Source organism: Myripristis murdjan, chromosome 8, assembly GCF_902150065.1.
Source record: "Myripristis murdjan chromosome 8, fMyrMur1.1, whole genome shotgun sequence".
Lineage (NCBI taxonomy): Eukaryota > Metazoa > Chordata > Actinopteri > Holocentriformes > Holocentridae > Myripristis > Myripristis murdjan.
Window position 1 is genome coordinate 28,103,055 of NC_043987.1, and position 19,794 is coordinate 28,122,848.

Consider the following 19,794-nt stretch of genomic DNA (forward strand, 5'->3'; position numbering starts at 1 on the left):
GCTGTATAATTAAAGTGTTACCAGAAATCTTAAGAATATGAGGAGGAATGACAATTTTCTGAATCAGAGGCACCCATTGGCGACACGTCGAGTGCAACAAGCAGCACTTCACTTAATTCAGTTCAGGAAAATACACAGTAGATAGACCTCGTCCATGGGTCAGCCCAGATCCCTAAAGTACCACTCAAGGTGGCAAACATTAATTTTGGAGAAGATACATGTCTGTAGATGACATTGTGGTATGGAATTTATTCCTGAGTGGCCGTTTTGTCAGATTAGTCATCTCATGAATTTGTAACCACAAGACGGTATAATACATCACTAATGACTCTTAAAAAAAAATGGAGTCTTGCCACCATGAGTGCAGCTCAGCTTTGTGTGATGTGACTGCAGACAAGTGAGATTTTGTGCTTTGGTCAGGGGACCAAGGTGACCACAGAAGATAGCAGCATGGGACAATTTATCTGCTTTTATTTATTCATCACTTGCTTGTCTGATGCTTGCATGCATGCATATGGACATAGGAAAAAAGTGTATATACTTGGTATACATACATACATATACCTCCTTTGCTTGGAGGCACCATTAAATGGCTAAATATTTGAATAGACTTTTTCAACATTTTTTTTTGTATATTTTGTACATAGAGGGGAGACTGGCTCTGAGCTATTTGTTGTAAATTTTCATGGCAGATTATCTATGTGATGCGGAACCCAAAGGACAATGTTGTGTCCTGTTACCACTTCTGCTGTGTGTTCGCTTCCTGGGGGACCCCCAAGAGCTTTGAGGACTTTCTGGGGCAATATCTGATGGGGAACGGTAAGTTAATTAAAAAAAAAAAAAAAAAAAAGAAAGAAACCGATCATCATAGATGTTGGTTTAGGTTTGTTCAGGGTTTAGGTTTTGCTGTTTCAAAATATATTAAATTAAGATTTGAGTTAAGGAAAGTGTCCTCTTCCAGTGGTTGGATCATCCTGGTTTGATCACATCAGGCAGTGGCACGCTGAGAGAGACCAGTACAACATCCTGTTCCTGACATACGAGGACATGGTTCTGGTAAGCTTCAGCTCTGCAGGGCTCATGGTCTCCTCTCAAGATTTTCAGGGACCCTTTAGCTGAGGCTGGTGAAGAGTCTGGAAGAGACACACATTTCAAATCCATTTGATGCTTTATATTAAGTGAAAGAGTCATGTTTATCAATACTAACTCTCAAATAAGTCATTTCTTGATCAGTGTTCAGTTTCCTTTCTGTTCTGTACATGATTTTGTTTCTCTTTTAGGATCTGAAGGCAGCAGTAACTAAGATCTCCAACTTCATGGGGAAAAACCTGACTGAGGAAATTATTGATCAAATTGTTGAGAAAAGTACATTTGAGAACATGCAGAAAGACCCAAAGGCCAACTATCAGTTCCTGCCAAAAGAAATCCTCAAAGGAAAATTCATGCGCAAAGGTAATGTAACTTCTGAACTGCAGATCCTGTTCAGGTTCATGTAAACAGATCTCAGGCATAACTTATTTATTTATTTATTTATTTATTTATATTTTTAATTGCAGGTAAAATTGGTGACTGGAAGAACACCTTTACTGTGGCCCAGAGCGAGAGGTTTGACGAGATCTTTCAGGAGCGACTGGGTGATTTGGCACTGAAGTTCATCTGGGAACCTGAGCTGCCGCCGCAACCTTAGAGCATGTGTATCACAGTTTTCTCAATCTAGGAAATATTTATGGGCTATGTGACACTATGTTAGTATATGTCTTAAGACCAATTATGCTGTTATGTGTAATCAAAAAAAAAAAAAAAAAAAAAAAAAAACCAGTAAAATAATGTTTTCTACCTGATTTTCAGTCTCATATTTGAGAGAAATTAGTAAAGAAGAGCAGAGAACACGAACAAAAATGAATTGGGCAAGTGAAATTGGACTTTGCTGCCAGTTAGTAGTTACTTTACCAAATTACTGCTCTTATAGTTTACTTGGGTCAATATCACCACAGAGTGCCATTCAACCTTCACAATACTAATACACTACAAGTCTTAATTTCCAATTCCTTTAATGTCTTGTCATAGAAAGTAGACACTGGAGTTGTATAATTATATATATTGGCTGAGCTCCCGCACATATTTTCAGGTAACAATTAGCTAACAATCTGAGAATTAACCAAAACATATCATTTTTTTCTGAAGAGTTGTTACTGTCACTTTCCTAAACATGGTTACTTGCTTGTTTTCAAATAATAAAATGTTTCATGTAAACCATCTGTTGTAAAGAAATAAATTTGCATGTTTGTGCATATCTATACATACTCTCTATGGACAAAAGTATTGGGCCACACCTCTTACTCATTGAATTCAGGTGTTTCATTCAGTCCCATTGCCACAAGTGTATAAAATCAAGCAGCTACCCATGTAGTCTGCCTTTACAAACATTTGTGAAAGAATTGCTTCTTCTAAAGAGCAGACAAAACATGACTGATACGGTGTACATATCTCTGTATACGTGACGTAGGCTGCAGTTTCAGTAGTTTATTGAAGCTATGTGCTTCATGTGTGCAGAGCTATGAGCGCTACAGATGCATGTACAATAGATTTTTTTTTTTTTTTTTTTAATGTCACATTAGAAACTCTGGCCATGTGACTGGTATCGTTTGATTTAGGACGGCACCATGCATTTTGATTTTTTGTCTGATGAAGAGTAGTGGTGCTCAAAACCTCACAGTGGTTTTGGTGCATTAAATAAGAGAAAAATTGTGGTGTGCAAACCATTTTTTTTTTTTTTTTAATTTAATTTAATTTTATTTCATTTGTTTTCAGGATCTCCAATGAACCATCACTGTTGTCCTTTTAGGGAAAAAAAAAAAAAAAAAAAACTCGGCTTGTTTGAGCTTTCACTGGTTGACTCCAGGATTGGATCACTGTGAGGTTCACCACAGTCAGTATAATATCAGTGTCCTCCTGTTAAGTCATGTCAAACACCCAGACTCTCCAGCATTCCCCCAAAAGTGGATGGTGTCAAATTCTCCACTGCTATAAATTATGTCCCAAACTAACAAGGTTCAAGGTTAGCTGGCAGATTCTGGACTGAGCTGGTTACTGACACTGATTTACTAACCCTAACGCTGTTGATGGATTAAAAGAGTATTTCACTCTTTTTTGAGGGCATGTGTTTGTGCTTATTTGCATGCATGTGTGCGTGTGTGGGTTCATCTGTTGCAAAGCATGATAGTGTAACCCACTGGAACACATCATGGTGGGTGTCTGCTGCCATGTGTGTGAGTGTGTGTGTTTGAAAGCCCCAGTTACTCATGTCAAGGAACAGCTTACACATCTGTAGCTTTGAAGTTGTGCAGGTGCATGTGTGTTCACCTACTGGAACGCGTTAACAAAAAAAAAACAAAAAAAACACTTTGTACAGGCAGGTCAGGTTAACCCAGGAGGACCATTTGTGTATAACTTAAAAAACACACACACACACACACACACACACACACACACACACACACACAATTCACAATTCTCTTTTCTGCTTTTTTTTTCTCTTTTAGGATCTGAAGGCAGCATTAATTAAGAGAAACCTACTTTCAAGAACATGAGTTCCTACCAGAAAAAAATACTCAAAAGTTAGTTCATACACAAAGGTAATCTAACCTCTGAACTGTAGACCCTTCTCAGGTTCATGCAAAGATATGAGGATATCAGGCATAACATTTTATTTTATTGCAGGTAAGATCGGCGGCTGGAAGAAAACCTTTACTGCGGCCCAGAGCGAGAGGTTTGACGAGATCTTTCAGGAGCGACTGGGTGTCACGGCACTGACGTTCATCTGGGACACCGAGCTGCCGCCGCAACCTTAGAGGATGTGTATCGCAGTTTTCTCAGTTGAAGAACATCTATGGGCTTTGTGACACTACATGACTGTATCTAATTTCTACCTGATTTTTCTCACATTTGGGAGAAATAAGAAAACAAGAGCACAGCACAGAGACACAATTAGATTGGCTAATCTTTAATATTTTTTATTGAATGTCAAAAGGAGTTTAGGTGTGTGTCAAAGTGTGTGGTGCAGGCCACTTTGGTCACTCAAGCAGTCTCCACACCTCAATTCTCTTCATCTGGAGAAAAAAAAAATAAAGGTGGGGTAGGTCAGTTTGATCAGTTGAAAATGATAAAATACAGTTTTTCAAATGAAAGAAATCATTAACAGATGCAAGAACCTTTTCCAATTTAAATTTCTTTCAGTTAGTGAAAAAGCAGAGTCAGTGTTTGGTGGAGTCATGGCCTACAGGCTGCTGCCACAGTTCACACCATTAATGACCAACATCACTGAATACACCAAAGTTGGCAGACATATCAGCTGACAGTCCAAACTCACCTTCTTCCTCCTCATCCTCCTCATCTTCCTCTTCCTCATCTTCATCTGAACTGAAGGTCCCATCAGGCAGGCTGTACACTCGAATCACTTGCTGTTGGCAAGCAAGCGTACAACATATTGAAATTACAAAATATGTCTCTCCTGCACAGGCTTATATAACATATTTTGCAAGTGTAAGACAACATGGGCAAGCAGTGTGTTTTCATATTAGGAAACTGGTCAAAAATATATACAATAGTGTTGTCATGTCATTTGATGAGGGCATATGCTGGTATTCGAAAACAACACAAATAATTTCACATCTTAAAATAGTTCAAAAAGTTAAACTGCCTGCAGCAAATTGACAGAAAATGAACTGACGAATTACATTATGTTAGATACAGAAATTATCTATTAAAATAAGGTTGGATCAGTAAGAAACCAAACTACCTGACACTGAATAAATTACACAAAGTATAACTGTAGGCAAAAGGCTCTATAGTGCATCAGTCAGATCTCACATGCTTAACACTTTATTTATCAAGTAGGTTTAGAGCTTTGACGTCGACACGAAATATTGGCCCAACTGACTCCCGACTTTGCAACATGTAGTGCTTCTGAAATCACACGATGCAGAAGCCGTGAGAAGTGTGTTGCAGTGCGACGGCTCACCTTGTTGGGGTCCTTGAGGATGAGGTACTTGCCCTCGTCCAGCTTGCGGCAGATGTCGATGACACAGCGGAGGATGCCCCAGGCGTTCTCCATGCTCAGGTTGATCTGGCTGGCAAACTCGTTGGGTTTGAACTGCTGGGTGCCCAGGATGACGTGGCGAGCAGAGTCCTTTACGTGGTAACGAGACACATACCTGGAGACCAAACAAAGATGCAGGGTCTTATGTCAGAAAAAAAATGTAAGAGCTCAAAATTTTCTGGAATTGAAGCTGCTGGTCTGAGAGACAGTATCAGGGGTAGGACAGCAATGAAGCAGGTGTACACAATGGTCAATTTTGCCCCGAAAAAAACCCAAATCAATAAATACTGTCTTTCAGTAAAAATAAGTGTTTGGATAGGAGCATTTCCTGGACTCAAATTGAATTTGTTTGTTCTTTGGATAGGGACACATACAGACTTAGAAATCACCATCCTTCAGTATTGTGTAAAAGAGGAGCAAAACTGGTGATCACATTACCCACTAAAGGTCCACACTTAATGCTCCAGCGAGTGGGTCAAAAGTAAGACCTGGTGATACACATGTGCACTGCTCCCTGCACTGTTAAACATAAACCAAATTTAGCCTCCATGTGTTCCTCACCCCAGCTTGAGGTACTCGGATCCAGCCAGCATAGCACAGCAGGTCCAGCGAGCCAGTTTGTAGCTGTTATTCTTCAGCTCAGTGGCCAGGACGGCTCCTCTCTGGGAGTCCAGCTTCTGACGCCAGTCCACTCCGTTACAATGCTGATGAGGACAAGGAGGAAACACCATAAAATTAACAATTCACTCAAACCTGAAGAAAAGAGTTCAAATATGGTTCCTACACATGACTTTTCCAAGACCAATATTTGACAGGGTACATTAATATGTGACAACAGAAAAGATGTCTTTAAGTTCTTCTACTCTTGGAAGAAGTGCTATCCACTTTGCTGCTGTGATGCGTGAAATTTCCCCACCGTGGGACTAATAAAGGAATATCTTATCTTATCTTATCTTAACAGCACATATTGCCATTTAAAGCAGGTCTACTTGGGGTAAAATAACTTTTCAGACATGTACCGTATTTCTCCAATTAATCGCCCGGCCGCAAATAGCCGCCTGGTTCTTTTAAACGCCCACCCGAATAACCGCCGGGGCGATTATTTGCATCATAATGAGGTAACCCAAAATAAGGCTATTCACCTTATTTTTGCAGATGTAAACAGTTAGCACTTCCGTTTTCTGTCAAAATAAGAGAGCTAGCTAACGTTAGAATAAAAGCGTGTACCGTAACCTTAAATCGACCGACTGTAAATATGTTGGACAGTAACTGTCATCACAATAATGGCCTGGTGCAGGTCTGTGAAAAAATAAATAAAAGCCTGCAGCGAATAGCCACCTGGTTCTTTTAAACGCCTGGGGTCCAAGTTGATTTTGCGTATATAACGCCCGGGCGATTAATTGGTGAAATACGGTATACCATTTCCAGGGTTAGAAAACAGTCTTTGAGTTAACATGACTAAGCCAGGTTTTCGGATACCTTAGAAAGCCCTGAAGTTACCACCGGCCCTGAACTATACATCATTACCAAATCTCCTCTTTCTTCCTCTTACCCTGGAGTCCCACTCATTGAGGGTCTTGATGTTGATGAAGGACACTTCTCCGTTGGCACCTGTCATCACTCCATCATGCTCACAGCGCACAATCAGGTCGATGTCATCCCCAAGCTTCCAGCGGCGGTACCTGAAGCACAAATACAAGCCATCAGCATGAGAGGGTAAAAAAAAGAAAAATCATAGCGATTAACCCAGGACTGAAAACAGTCAACTGGGTTAGGTTTGAGGTGGAAAGGATGACTACATGTGAGATCATGATGGAAAACTTCTCATTAATGACAGAAGAGGTGGATGACCTCCAGCTAACCATGAAGTTCAATTAAAAACAAATCATGAAGGGTAACACAAGACTTGCAATGTATGCCATAGTATGTTATGGTAATCATGTAAATCAAGAAACATAAACATAGAATGGCACTATATTGGTGTCTCATTGTACTTTGACACTTTGGACTAAATCATCCAACAGACAGTATCTATTCACCTAACACTGTCTATTGTCTGTATGCAGCTACAGAAACCTATTCAATTCCTGTTTGTTTTACAGGTAGTTCACACTTACAAGACATTAGGAGCTTCTAAATTACTGTTTAAAGACATGACAGATGACTAATGGGGAAGAAAGGATCAGGATGAAATTTGCCTCAAGCTCTGTGTAGTACTAAACCTAACCAGCAGGGGTCAGCACATACCTGTAGGCAACAGATGCCACCTCACTCTTATCCATGTCCTCCTCCACAAATGGATTGGGGTTGGGGAACTTGTAACGCTCTCCACCCTGAGAGAGGAAAAAAAGTGACACATCGTCATAAAATAAGATTCTGAATAAGTTGTGAATAAATATTGCCATTTTCCAAATCATGAACACTGAAAGTGAGGTGGACAAGATGAGGTGATTTCCTGGTTTAGGAGTGCACTGACTTCTCAGCACCCTAGTGAACATACCACTCAGAATATGAGTCAGAATCAGAATCATAAATACTTTATTGATCCCCAAGGAGAAATTGGGTTGGGCTCAAGCAGTTTTTGACCGTTACAAAATATGTTTAAAGAAGTTTGCGACTGTTAGAAAATGCTAATTATGAAAAAACATATTCATGAAGGCAAATATCATTATTTGCAGAGGCACTTAAAACCAATTGTGTACTTACCATGCGCAAACACTGCTGGCTAAAGTTGTGGTTGATGTATGTGGCCTCCATTGCCAAGTTACGGGGAGAGTTGAAGGAGTTGCCCTCGTCCTGGGGGGGCTCATTAGCCGTCTCACTCACCGTTAGCAAATCTGAGGACAACAGTTAGCCACATTTCAAACTTCAGTGTTATAACAAATTACATCACAAAGCTACAACTACATGAGATCAGTGATATTTCAGAGTTAAGTCTTGACATGACTGAGTGTCTACATGATGCCTCACCAAAGTCAGAGTTGTCTCTCTTGTCAAAAAAGAGCTTGTTGCCCACTCTCTGCACAATGATGTCCCAAGAGTTGACTGAGCGAGTGCAGCACATCAAGGTGGCCAAGATGGCATCAGTGGCAAACACATTGCCTTGTGTCTTAGCCAGCTGTTGAGAGGAGAGCAGAACTGTTACTGTTATAAAGAGGGCATCTGTGCAATTAACAACTCATGTTGCATTCAGAGCAACACGATGATTCATAGGATATCACTTGATAAATAGGGAGTGCCTCTTTGTACCTTGCGGATGACAGGGTCATCGGTAGTAGTGACGGTGTGGAAGATCCTCTTGATGCTTTTGAGTGACTTCTCATTGCGAGTGGTGACGCGGTCAAAAGCCTTGTCATAGTACTCCAAGGCACCACAGCACTCACTGGAGAGGACAGGAAAGTAAAATATGGCACTTATTTCCCTCTGAAACAATTTCACTGAGTGCTTGTGAAGAGCAGGTCGGGTTACATGCTCTGCCTGTGTGTTTCACTCACATGTCAGTGGGGTCAGCCACCTCCATGTATCTCATCTTCATCAGTCTGGGGAAGTCCATCTCCTCCTTCACCTCCCAGTCGCTCCTCACCTCCACAGAGGAATCTCTGGGTTTCAGCTGGGCCTTGTGAGATGAAGATATTTAGTTACCGTTAGAAAACCCTCCCTTAAATAACCAGTTATAGTCATTTACTCCCAAAAAACTCCACATTTAAGGCTTACCTGGGATTTCTGGTCCCACTTCTGACGCACACCAAACTGCTTCTGAAACTTCTTCTGCAGGCGCATGCGATCCCTGGAAACAAGCAACCCTTGAGTTAAAGCTACAGCTTTTTAAAGCTTGGTCAGCACGGGGTCCAACAGTAGGAAACGTAGCTTCACCCTGGGACCAAGCCTCATGCTACTACTCTAATGTGGACACCCACCGGAACAAATGCTCTAGTATAGTCGAGAGGGAAAACAGTATAAAGCAAGACTGCATCTTCTGAAGGCAGAGTTTGATCTCACCTCTCCTTCTGCTTGGCACTCTTAGGCAGAGTCTGCATGTTGAACTGGGTCAGATTCCTACGGTCCTTGTCCCTGCGCAAATTCCTCTGTTGACAGAAAAATCATACTGTTATTAGACCACAATAAAAAAGCGTACATAATACTAAAGACCACAATGAAATACTTAAAAGAAAACAACTAAATCAGATTTTCAGGCAAAAGGCAACATTTCACTCAGTTTTTAATCTGCAATTGGTTTTGCAAGGTCTGGATGAAGGGTTCGGTGGTACCTGAGCAAACCTCATGCGGTTCCTCTGGTAGGCAGTCTTCTGCGTCTTGGCAGTGTCCACCAGCTGGAAGCTCGTCTCGTCCTCCTCATGAAAATAGGCATACTGGCTGCCGCCTCCAAACTGAGAGGAATACTTGTCTGAAGAAAACAATTACACCAAAAATTAAATGTAAGAAACTTAAGCACTGGATGTGTTTTTAACTAATCTGTTCATTGCAGATAAAATGGATATAGATTATGTATTGATCTATAGTGCGACTAGGAAGGAACAGCTGATCTCAAAATTTATTTAACTGTATCTAAGTACATGGACATGTAGTTTTCTGATGTTGTCTTCTATTTGTGATACAATTTGGTTTAATTTCTCCTACTTCTGATAACTGCTTAACTCACTTGTGTATCTCTTGTCCTGATAAGTCGCCCCAGTCCAGTCAGCGACCTGCAGACAGAAATACAATGTAATTACAACGATGGTAAACAAACTCAGTAATATTTGACACTGTGGGTGGGGAATTTGAAGATACAACAAAAAGGGGACACAGACCTTCCCCAGACGGTCTCCTTTGCTGAAGGGCTGGTAGGGCATGTCTTTAAACTTCTCTGGGACCGCACAGGGACCCCATCCTGATGGATTGTCCTGGATCACAGGGGCGTGGAACTTCGCCATGATCTGAAGTCGGGGTGAAAATACCAGGCTTTTAGTTCGAGTTAGCTGTTCAAACTATATACACACATTCAAATAAGTGATGTGCAACACAGTGGCCTAAATGGCAAGGGTGGGACCTGTCCCACATGTTCACAGGGTCTCAGGCAACAAACAGCACTGATCTCTCCAGCAATGCACTGAAATGATAGGCACTGATCAGTTTGCGCAGTGGGCTAGTCATCACCGACCCATGAATGTCCAGCAGCGTCTTCATTAAATAAGCCTAATGTTACTAGCTATTTACCATCTTCTCTAGCATAAAGAGAACACTGTAGTAATGCTATAATGAAATGGGTGAAATTTTTAAAAAATGACTTGAGACCTTTAACGACGGTTTTTGCATGTTGTGGTAAATTGATATTACATCGAGCTGCAGGGTCCACAGAACCACCACAGTTTTAGAAAAAACTGAGAATGACACAAAGCCAGGAAAATAATGTGCAATTGGTCCTGAATACCTTTACCTGAAAAAAAGACATGCCTAAACTATTATCTTTGAGGTCAATTTGACCGCTTTCAATGTTTAAGATCTCCCAATACATGATTAACATAATTTTTGCTTCATATTTCATGACTTTTCTTAATTTAACGACAAGTGGGTAAACATAAAATGAAAATGATACATCTGTGTTTGTCTGGGGTCAATTTAACCCCAAGCTTTTCTTTTTTTATAAAATAGTATAAAATAAAAGAAATGAGCAACATTAACATCTTACACAAATTTGCTTTAGTTATTTTGTATGACACTGACAAACCGTACCATGACATTTATAATCTTCAAAAAGCTTCCCTCTGCTTTCAGGCCCTCACTGAACATAACCACACCTGCAGCAGTGCAGGACCAGTCCAGCTCAAAACTTTGATGTATACAGGGTGGGGCAGGTATGTTTTAGTTTAAGGTCTACTTAGGTAGTCAACAAGACACATCAGGTACCTGGCACATACTCCTGAGAAACATTTATTATTACAACCTGAGGGTTTAAAGTGCCGGGATCAAACTGGCTTCAACTGATAGAGAGCATTTTAAAGCGGCAGGAGGGTTAACAAATGTGGCTCTGGTGGTCTGCAGCTGGGATTAATTTGAATACGAGCTGCTTGTTTGATTTACTAGATGCCGAATTAAATGCTGACGATTCATAAGAGGTCTCAAGTCACATCCTGAGGATGAGTAAGACATCCTTACACTGTCCCGTCATCTGCTGAGCCACTTTGTAATTTTCAAACACAGAATACAACATTTTTAAGCATACTACATTTTTTTTAAGTGCAATATCCATTCGTTTGTTACAGTATTCATTTCAACTGTGTCTGTGTTTGTCTTACATTGTCTTATTAATCGCATTGGTCGAGAGTATGGCTCCTAATTGTACTTAAAGGCTTTCTACTCTACTCTACTCTGTTCTATTTTATGTCCCTCGTTATTACAGATGTAGACGGACCGGGGCCACTTGAGCCCAGACGTCCATCATGTCCAACCAGCAGCGGAACCAACTGACATCTGGTTTGTCAGGCCGGATAAAGTTGGATTTTACTCTTTTAAAAAAAACAACATATTAACAGATAAACGATATCAAAGATCTTGTGTGGGGCATGAAACCGTGTCAGCGATGCTAACCACGTCCCAGATGTTTAACGGGATGGCTAACGGCCGAGCTAGCTGGATTAGCGGAGTTAGCATTAGCTGAGCTGGTTAGCACGCCAGGTGGCCGCGTTAGCCGGGCGGAGCTAACCGGGCTGGCGGGCCGCACACACTTAGAAATGTTTAGCTGCGTTTCAGCGACACACACGACGGAAAACAAGGCTTCTTCGTGCGTCTTCACACGGTTCTCTGTCAGCTCACCGTAACAGCCGTGAGCTCCTTTCGGGCGGTTTAGTCCAACCAGTCCTCCGAGGCGCTGCTGCCGCTCCGACCGCCGCTGTGAAAGGAAGTAGTACGCTGCCGTAAAGCGGGAGGCTGTTCCTGCCGTATTACAGACACAACTGCCATAAGGTTGAATGTGTCGTCACCAAACAGTACGGAAGCGTAGAGCTGCCAGACCAAGAAAATAAAAACCGAGAGGCTCAGTATCACGTAATTACGTAAAACGTTTATTGTTATAACAATATATTTTCATGTTATAACGTTAAATTATCACGTTATTTCATTATATGATTTTTTTCACGTTATAACGTGAAAATATCACGTTATTTCATGATATGCTTTCACGTTATAACATGAAAGTATCACGTTATTTCGTGATAAGACTTTTTCACGTTATAACGTGATAGGTATCACGTTATTTCGTGATACGAATTTTTCACGTTATAACGTGATAGGTATCACGTTATTTCAAGATAGGAAATTTTCACGTTATAACGTGAAAGTATCACATTATTTCGTGAAACGTGTTTTTGTTTACTGTCTGCTGGCCATCTGTAAATCATGGCTGCTTTACATGATGCCATTAGATCATATTTCATGCTTGGCTTGAGACATGGGGAGATTTTACAGTTATTGGGCTCCGTGGATGACATTCATATAAGCATGCGTACCCTGAGAAGAATTTTGAAAACAATGGGATTATACCGGAGGAAATTGGGTGACAACATATCCAGCTTGGATGCAGTTGAGGTGATGGAGCTTGTATCCATGCAGCCGGCCGTGTCCCTCCAGCTGATCAATGAGGAATGACGCTACCTCAAGAGGGTCCGACTCGTTTTTCCTCCGGTATAATCCCATTGTTTTCAAAATTCTTCTCAGGGTACGCATGCTTATATGAATGTCATCCACGGAGCCCAATAACTGTAAAATCTCCCCATGTCTCAAGCCAAGCATGAAATATGATCTAATGGCATCATGTAAAGCAGCCATGATTTACAGATGGCCAGCAGACAGTAAACAAAAACACGTTTCACGAAATAATGTGATACTTTCACGTTATAACGTGAAAATTTCCTATCTTGAAATAACGTGATACCTATCACGTTATAACGTGAAAAAGTCGTATCACGAAATAACGTGATACTTTCATGTTATAACGTGAAAGCATATCATGAAATAACGTGATATTTTCACGTTATAACGTGAAAAAAATCATATAATGAAATAACGTGATAATTTCACGTTATAACGTGAAAATATATTGTTATAACAATAAACGTTTTACGTAATTACGTGATACTGAGCCTCTCGGTTTTTATTTTCTTGGTCTGGCAGCTCTACGCTTACTTACCAGAGTTATTATAGTTTTGTATTTTTTCATTATTTTCCACATATATTTTATTTCGTTTCTACACAAAATAGTTTCGGTTCGTTTTTTTTGTTTGTTTGTTTGTCTTTTTGTTTGTTTTTGTTTTTGCTTATTTACAGTTTATAGTGACTAAGTCCTCCTCTTTAGCCGCTAGTGGTTGCTAATCACTCTTAATTGAGTATTCAGTATTAAGTCTTTACTAATGCTTGAAATAATGAGATGATTATTTCTTCTCACTGTCCATGTCTGAGCCCTCCGCCACTTCCACAAGTTTCAATATAAAAGAAATATAATATACTCCAATATATACTCAAATATACAAAAAAAAAAAAAAAAAAAAAAAAAAGTGTTACACCGAGCACGGTCGAAAACTGTTTGCCCCCCTCTGATTAGCAGCAGCTGTGATTACTGACAATCAATTTAAATGCCCCGTGGCCGACCAAGGCTTTAACCATGCGCCACCTAGTGTCATGGAGGAATATTACATGTCATTACAAGTCAGATATATGGCTCTTACTGAACTAAAAGGTTTGTTTTTACACCTACATTTACTTTTTAGTTTAGTTTATTTTAGTTTTTTATTATAATAACCTTGGTTTCATACCCAGTCTTTTTGCTTCTATTTTTTCCTCTACTATTTAACAAAAGACTTGTGTAATGTAAATACCCCAGTCAATCCCTCTGCATCCATGTACAAAAGAAAATAACATCTTACAGTTATAAAACAGCCGCTGTTGCACTGCGTGTATCCCCAAGGACCACAAGATGGCAGCATCAGTCTTTTGTTGTTTTCCTGATTTTTTTTTTTTTTTTTTTTTTTTTTTTTAAACAGGTTTAATTATTTGAGCTGTGTTGAAGTTCTGTGCTTGTGTTTGTCTTTACATGACTGTAATGTTAGCAAATCACTGGTGTTGATAAGGCCACTGATTTCATCCTAGCAGTGGAAAGGATATTTAAGCTGGTAGGTCTTGGAGTTATTATCAATCACTACCTATAGTTAAAACCAACCGGGTCACACAGCATATAATCATCTAATAACGTACCACCTGTTGTGATAGCTTGACCTTCGACCTCGCCAACCCCAAACAGAGCTCTTCACAGAAGCACTGTATATGTCACTATACTAATTTGGTTCTTAAATACATCTTGTACCTCTATATTCAGTTATATATTTTTTTTATTTGATGGTTAATATGATGGAAGATTTCCCTCACACTCAGCAGCTGCATACATAAAGACAAAGCCGCCTCCCTCACTCTCACACTGTTGTCCCTATGATACTGATAAAATCACAGCATAGCCTTTCAATAATGCTGTTCACTTATTTCATATTTCCTATCAGTAATATTTCTGTCAGTTCCATCAAAACAGGCTCACCGTGATTTCCCTCCTTAGAGGAAATATGGTAAAGTCAGATCTCAAAATATCATCATCATAAGACTGACAAACTGATAAACTGAATAAGATTATTCCTTGCACTGATGCCAGTCTAGCAGATGGGCATCACTTTTACAAAACCGAGAATACAATTATTTTATGTATATTATTTTTCAGAAAGTGGTTGCAGAAGTTAGGGAGCTAAGGGTTGCCTATAGGAGACGTTAAGTCAAAGATAACAGCCTAAATGACAGCCTACACATCAATGCAACATATTTAATTTACATTACAGTCAATCAAACAATGAACTATATTCCTTCATCCGTTTTTTTGTAAAGGTTAACTTCACTTGAACACATCACTTTATCACATACACACTGAAATACCTGAAAATAAGACCGAGTGTGTACCTTGTAATGGTTCAGTCTGTTCAGGCTGTGCAGCTCAGATTAAACCGTCTGCACTTGGCATTTGGCTGTGCATTTGATTAATGGCTCCTGACTTTCCATTTGGGTGGAGTTTCCTGCCTTTAAACGCTGTGATTGGACCGCCCTGCTGGCAAACTTTGGTGTTCGAAAATGAATTAAAGCAGCTACGTAAAGGTGCATGATGTGAAATGGCAGAAGATCGATTGAAATGGGGACCGTTTAGACTTAACAGACAAAAAAGCATCAGATTTCATGATTTTACCACATCTATGTCAGGTGAGTGAACAGTTTACATTCCTTTTTAAATTTTGCATTGTGCACCTTTAAGTGCAAAACCTTGTAAACCACAAGAACTGGGTTTTTTTTGTTTTGTTTTGTTTTGTTTTTGTTTTTTTTTTTCATCCACCTTTGGATTTTGGAAGTAAACAGTTGGTTGAACTTAAATGTTTTATGCTTGATGGGCTTGACCAGCTTATTTGACGATGTTGTGGGAGTGCTTCCAAAAATCAAAGTCAATTAGCTGCAAAGGGCGCAGAGAGCGTGTGGCCCTCCAACAGTGTAAGTGGGCACAGAGCGGGCCCTTGAGATTGTGAAAACAGTGCTTGCTGGGTAATATGTACACCGTCGTCCAATGACAAGTCTCTATTTGATCATGTGACGAGACAATACGATGTAGCTGTTTTAAAGGTGCGAAATCTGAATGTCAAGACTGACTCGCTGTGCACACCTGCTAGCTGAGCGAACAGCAGTCATGTCTTTCAAACATAAAAACGCCAGTAAGAAAAGACGAGAGAAAAGAAGAGGAGGGGAAAGTCCTAACTTAGATTCCTTTGGCTTTTTTTAAAAAACAGTACTCAGCCCATGGACGTGTTTATAATCGATTATAGGCTGCTTATCTAGCCACTCGCCTGCTGATGTCTGCGTATGTTACCGCATGTCAGCGTGCCGTCCATGGCTTTCTCTTTGACCGCTCTGCTTTCACCAGTACAATAAGCTGACTAACTCATTCAACTGAAAAATCCAACAAATTGTAGGTAATATATAATGCCCAGTTGTGTGTGTGTGTGTGTGTGTGTGTGTGTGTGTGTGTGTGTGTGTGTGTGTGTGTGTGTGTGTGTGCGTTTCATAATAACAAGTGTGCACTGGGGCCTGTTGTAACTACCTAACGCCACTGAGATAAAGGCATTTAGATGTTCCTTTGACCTAAATCCTGTGGCGCCACCATGCAGTATTTCATCTGCTGGGTCTGTTTCTACGAAGCCAACACGATAAGCCAACGAGCGCCACACCTTTCAGGAGGAGGACTGTGGAGCAGCTTGCCCTTCAGAGAACATAATCAATTCAGCCTTGCCATTCTGTCCCCCTTCCTCCTCCTTCTCTCAGAATCTTCCCTGCTACAGCCTCATCCATCCACCCACCACAGCACAATCATGAAACTTTCCATTCAGGCTCCTCTTTAGCCAGGCTATGGTCTCTATAGCAACATGACTCAGCCTTGGTCAAAGTGCTGCGCGGCAGCATCCTGACATACATTCCCACTGCACCTCTGTATGTGAGAAATGTTGACAGATTGTGTCGGCTTGGTATGAATGTGTCTAAATATCCCCAATCACTAAAATGAAAGGCAGCAAATTTCAGATTAAGTTTAAAGATTAAATTTCCCTAAAAGAGTGAAACATCATTAACCACTTTTTGTTGTTGTAAATGTGCTAAATGGATTCTGTTCATAATTTCAATATTTCTCTTAATCAACTCCTGTATCCACTTCAAAAGGCAGATAATCGCTGTTATAGAGTCTGCAACTTTCAGTCACACTGCACTTTTGGTCACACCCTATTCAAGGAAGGTATTTTGCCTCTGGCACCGTTAAATGCTTTGCAATCAGAAAATTGATCCCGCCCTCAAACAGAGACGGGTGATCTGTTATCACAGAGGCACACACCTATTCAGTCTCGCTCCCCACCCTGCTGTCTCCTTTTTTTTTTTTTTTTTTTTTTTTTTGCATCTTTTATCATTACATACTAGGCAGAGACTGGTAGAAAACAATCTGTTCACACGCTCTTAAAATACTTAAAACCTTAGCCTTGCACTGTAGATTTAGTTTGACTCAGTTTCTCGTGGCTCCTGTGTTTCAGAATAGAACTGATTCTTGCATTTTTGTCAGAGTATGTCCATCAGACCTTGTAGTTCTTCTCTTATTTTCATCTTGAAAAGCGAACAGCTATTCACAGAGTGACAGAGAATTTGCTCCTGGCCACTGATTACCTTGTCCAGCTTCATTATAATGCAATATTAAACACTCATTTTCATGTCTTGCCAATCTGGCTCTCCAAAGGTTGTCACATTTTGTAATCAAAAAACAATGACTACATGTGAGTACCAAATGTTTATATGTATATATATATATATATATATATATATATATATATATATATATATATATATATATATATATATATATATATATATATTTATATATATACATATATATGTATAAAATCACAACCTACCTCCACATTCCCAACAACGTTATCAGGTCTAATTATATCATATTATCTGTGTTGCTATGATGTGCATCTACTTGGAAACTAAAAAGCTCTCATCTGTAAAGAGGGATTTTTTTGAAAACAGATTTGATTGACATGACATGTGGGCCAATAATACTAAAGCTACAAATACGGCCTAATTAGAAAAATGTCAGCTCACTGCCATTAATGTTTATTCACTTTGTCAGGATCATTTTCAGAGCATGTATCGAGTCCTGGGCAAAAGAAAAAAAAAGAAAAAAAACAGCAAATAAAATATGATTGACAATATGATGGAGTTGTCCCAGTAAGGTGTGGGTGGGTGATGGTGGCGGTGGGTAGGGGATTCGAAAGGAAATGCATTTAAATTAGTTGCTCAAGACGTCCTCATGGCTTGTGATAGACTGACAATCTGTCCTTGCCTTAGGCGTAGTGTATGCCGGGATACGCTGAAGCCTCTCTGTCAGACTGAAGAGGGTATGACATGAATAATGAATAAATGAAATGAATAATGAATAAAATAAATGAAGGAATATTCAAAATACTGCCAAATAAATGGACCATGGTCATGCTCACAGGGACTAAGTTTTGAGGTGGAAAGTTGTCAGTTCTCTTTCAGTGTGAAATAGATGACATATATGACATATATGAGAGACAGGAGCTTTTCTGACCTCCCTTTCTAAATCCAGAGGCATTAATATGACGTTGGTCCACCTTTGCAGCAGAACACCTTCCACTCTTCTGGGAGGCTTTCTGCCAGATGTTGGAGTGTCTGTGGGAGTTTCTGCCCGTTCATCCAGAAGAGCATTTGTGAGCTCAGACTCTGATGTTGGACCAGAGGGCCCGGCTCACAGTCTCCATTCTAGTTGATCCCAAAGGTGTTGGATGGGGTTGAGGTCGGGGCTCTGTGCGGGCCGGTCCAGTTCTTCCACACCAAACTCAGCCGGCCACGCCTTTATGGAGCTGCTCTGTGCACTGGGGCTCAGTCATGCTGGGACAGAAAAGGGCCTCCCCCAAACTGGTCCCACAGCTGAAGCGTTAAGATTTTCCTTCACTGGAGCTAAGGGGCCGAGGCCGAGCCCAGAAAAACCAGCCCAGCCACCCGGCACACGCTTCCCGACACACCGCCTCCCACCGCCCGACACAGTATAACCAAGGCTGTTTGATGTTACAGTGCGATGAAAGGAGGACTCAATCATGGCCAGTTCCAAACCGAAAAGGAAGACAGAAGTATCACATATCACAAACCGCACACAATGTGAAAGGCCCTTTAACCTCTGAGCAAGCTGCCCATTCTGTTCACATTTTGGGAGTGAAGCCTCACTTTGTTGTAACTTGATCATTTCATCATTAATCCTTGCATGACAATCTTTTATTCTAGTCATGTAGCCTGTGACAAAATTATTGTTTAAATGTCCACCATCAATATCCTGGAGGGCTGCATGTGGCCATACTTTGAGTATCTGTGATATGGAAAGTGGTCATCTAAAAGATAGTTGTTTTATTGTTTTTGGTGTCACTTTGCTGCTGAGTAGTCGCTGCTGTGGTGTTTTACACCCTGCAAAGATCAGCTGTCAGTCAAACTCTGTTCAGTGCTTCTCCATTTAGTTCATTTGTTTATGAAGTCTGAATGTCTCTAGGTGGCGCTCCTCTCTTCATCTGATCATCCTGGCCATCGCTGTTCACGGTAACGACCCAGGTCTTCTTCCTCTGCTCATTCCAAACAACCCAGAAACCACTTCCATTCTCAACAGAGGATTTTACCATGAAAGACCCAACAGACACCAAATAAAAAAGCTTTCAGAGAGGACATTTCTTTATTTGAAAAATTTCCCCCTTATCACTCAAATTCTCTCGCTCTCTATCCCCTTGATTAGAGAGTCCATTTATTTCCGTGCTTTCCGTCACATGAAGCACTGCGCTGACATGCAGACAGCAAACAGTCACATCCAGAATGAAATACAACTGAGCAGCAATGAAGCATCTTTCAGTATTAAGTTCATCACTATGTATTGAATGTACAAAATAATATGTTTTAATTTTTGTAGAAGAATTGTAGAAAATACTGGACTGCCTCGCTATGAGTGGGATTTCAGTCCAGTCCAGAGTGTCTCTGAGGCTGGAGGGAAAACAGTGAGCAGAGATAGATGCTGAAAAAAGTGT

General features: G+C 40.4%; 1 protein-coding gene and 1 pseudogene across 1 annotated transcript; one reads left to right on the forward strand and one right to left on the reverse strand.

Moving 5' to 3' along the window:
* The window catches only part of LOC115363276 (amine sulfotransferase-like), a 5,619-nt pseudogene extending 3,487 nt beyond the window's left edge, over nucleotides 1-2,132 (forward strand).
* Nucleotides 2,133-3,987: 1,855 nt separating this feature from the next.
* eif3d (eukaryotic translation initiation factor 3, subunit D) lies at nucleotides 3,988-12,050 on the reverse strand. Its single transcript, XM_030058811.1, has 16 exons — nucleotides 11,912-12,050; nucleotides 9,910-10,035; nucleotides 9,759-9,804; nucleotides 9,367-9,503; nucleotides 9,098-9,183; nucleotides 8,813-8,885; nucleotides 8,593-8,714; nucleotides 8,348-8,480; nucleotides 8,069-8,216; nucleotides 7,805-7,935; nucleotides 7,346-7,431; nucleotides 6,651-6,780; nucleotides 5,660-5,802; nucleotides 5,021-5,213; nucleotides 4,370-4,460; nucleotides 3,988-4,109 (listed from the first exon to the last, which is right to left on the reverse strand). The coding sequence occupies exons 2-16, from the start codon at nucleotides 10,030-10,032 to the stop codon at nucleotides 4,096-4,098; spliced, it is 1,656 nt and encodes a 551-aa protein (XP_029914671.1). The 5' UTR covers nucleotides 10,033-10,035; nucleotides 11,912-12,050; the 3' UTR covers nucleotides 3,988-4,095.
* Between the last annotated feature and the right edge of the window lie 7,744 nt (nucleotides 12,051-19,794).

Excerpts from the sequence above, each read along its gene's own strand:
- eif3d (XM_030058811.1), bottom strand. The coding sequence starts at position 10,032 with ATGGCGAAGTTCCACGCCCCTGTGATCCAGGACAATCCATCAGGATGG. Across the intron at positions 8,715-8,812 it reads AGTGGGACCAGAAATCCCAG|GCCCAGCTGAAACCCAGAGA; the intron begins GTAAGCCTTAAA and ends TCATCTCACAAG. Across the intron at positions 7,936-8,068 it reads GAGAGACAACTCTGACTTTG|ATTTGCTAACGGTGAGTGAG; the intron begins GTGAGGCATCAT and ends TGTTGTCCTCAG.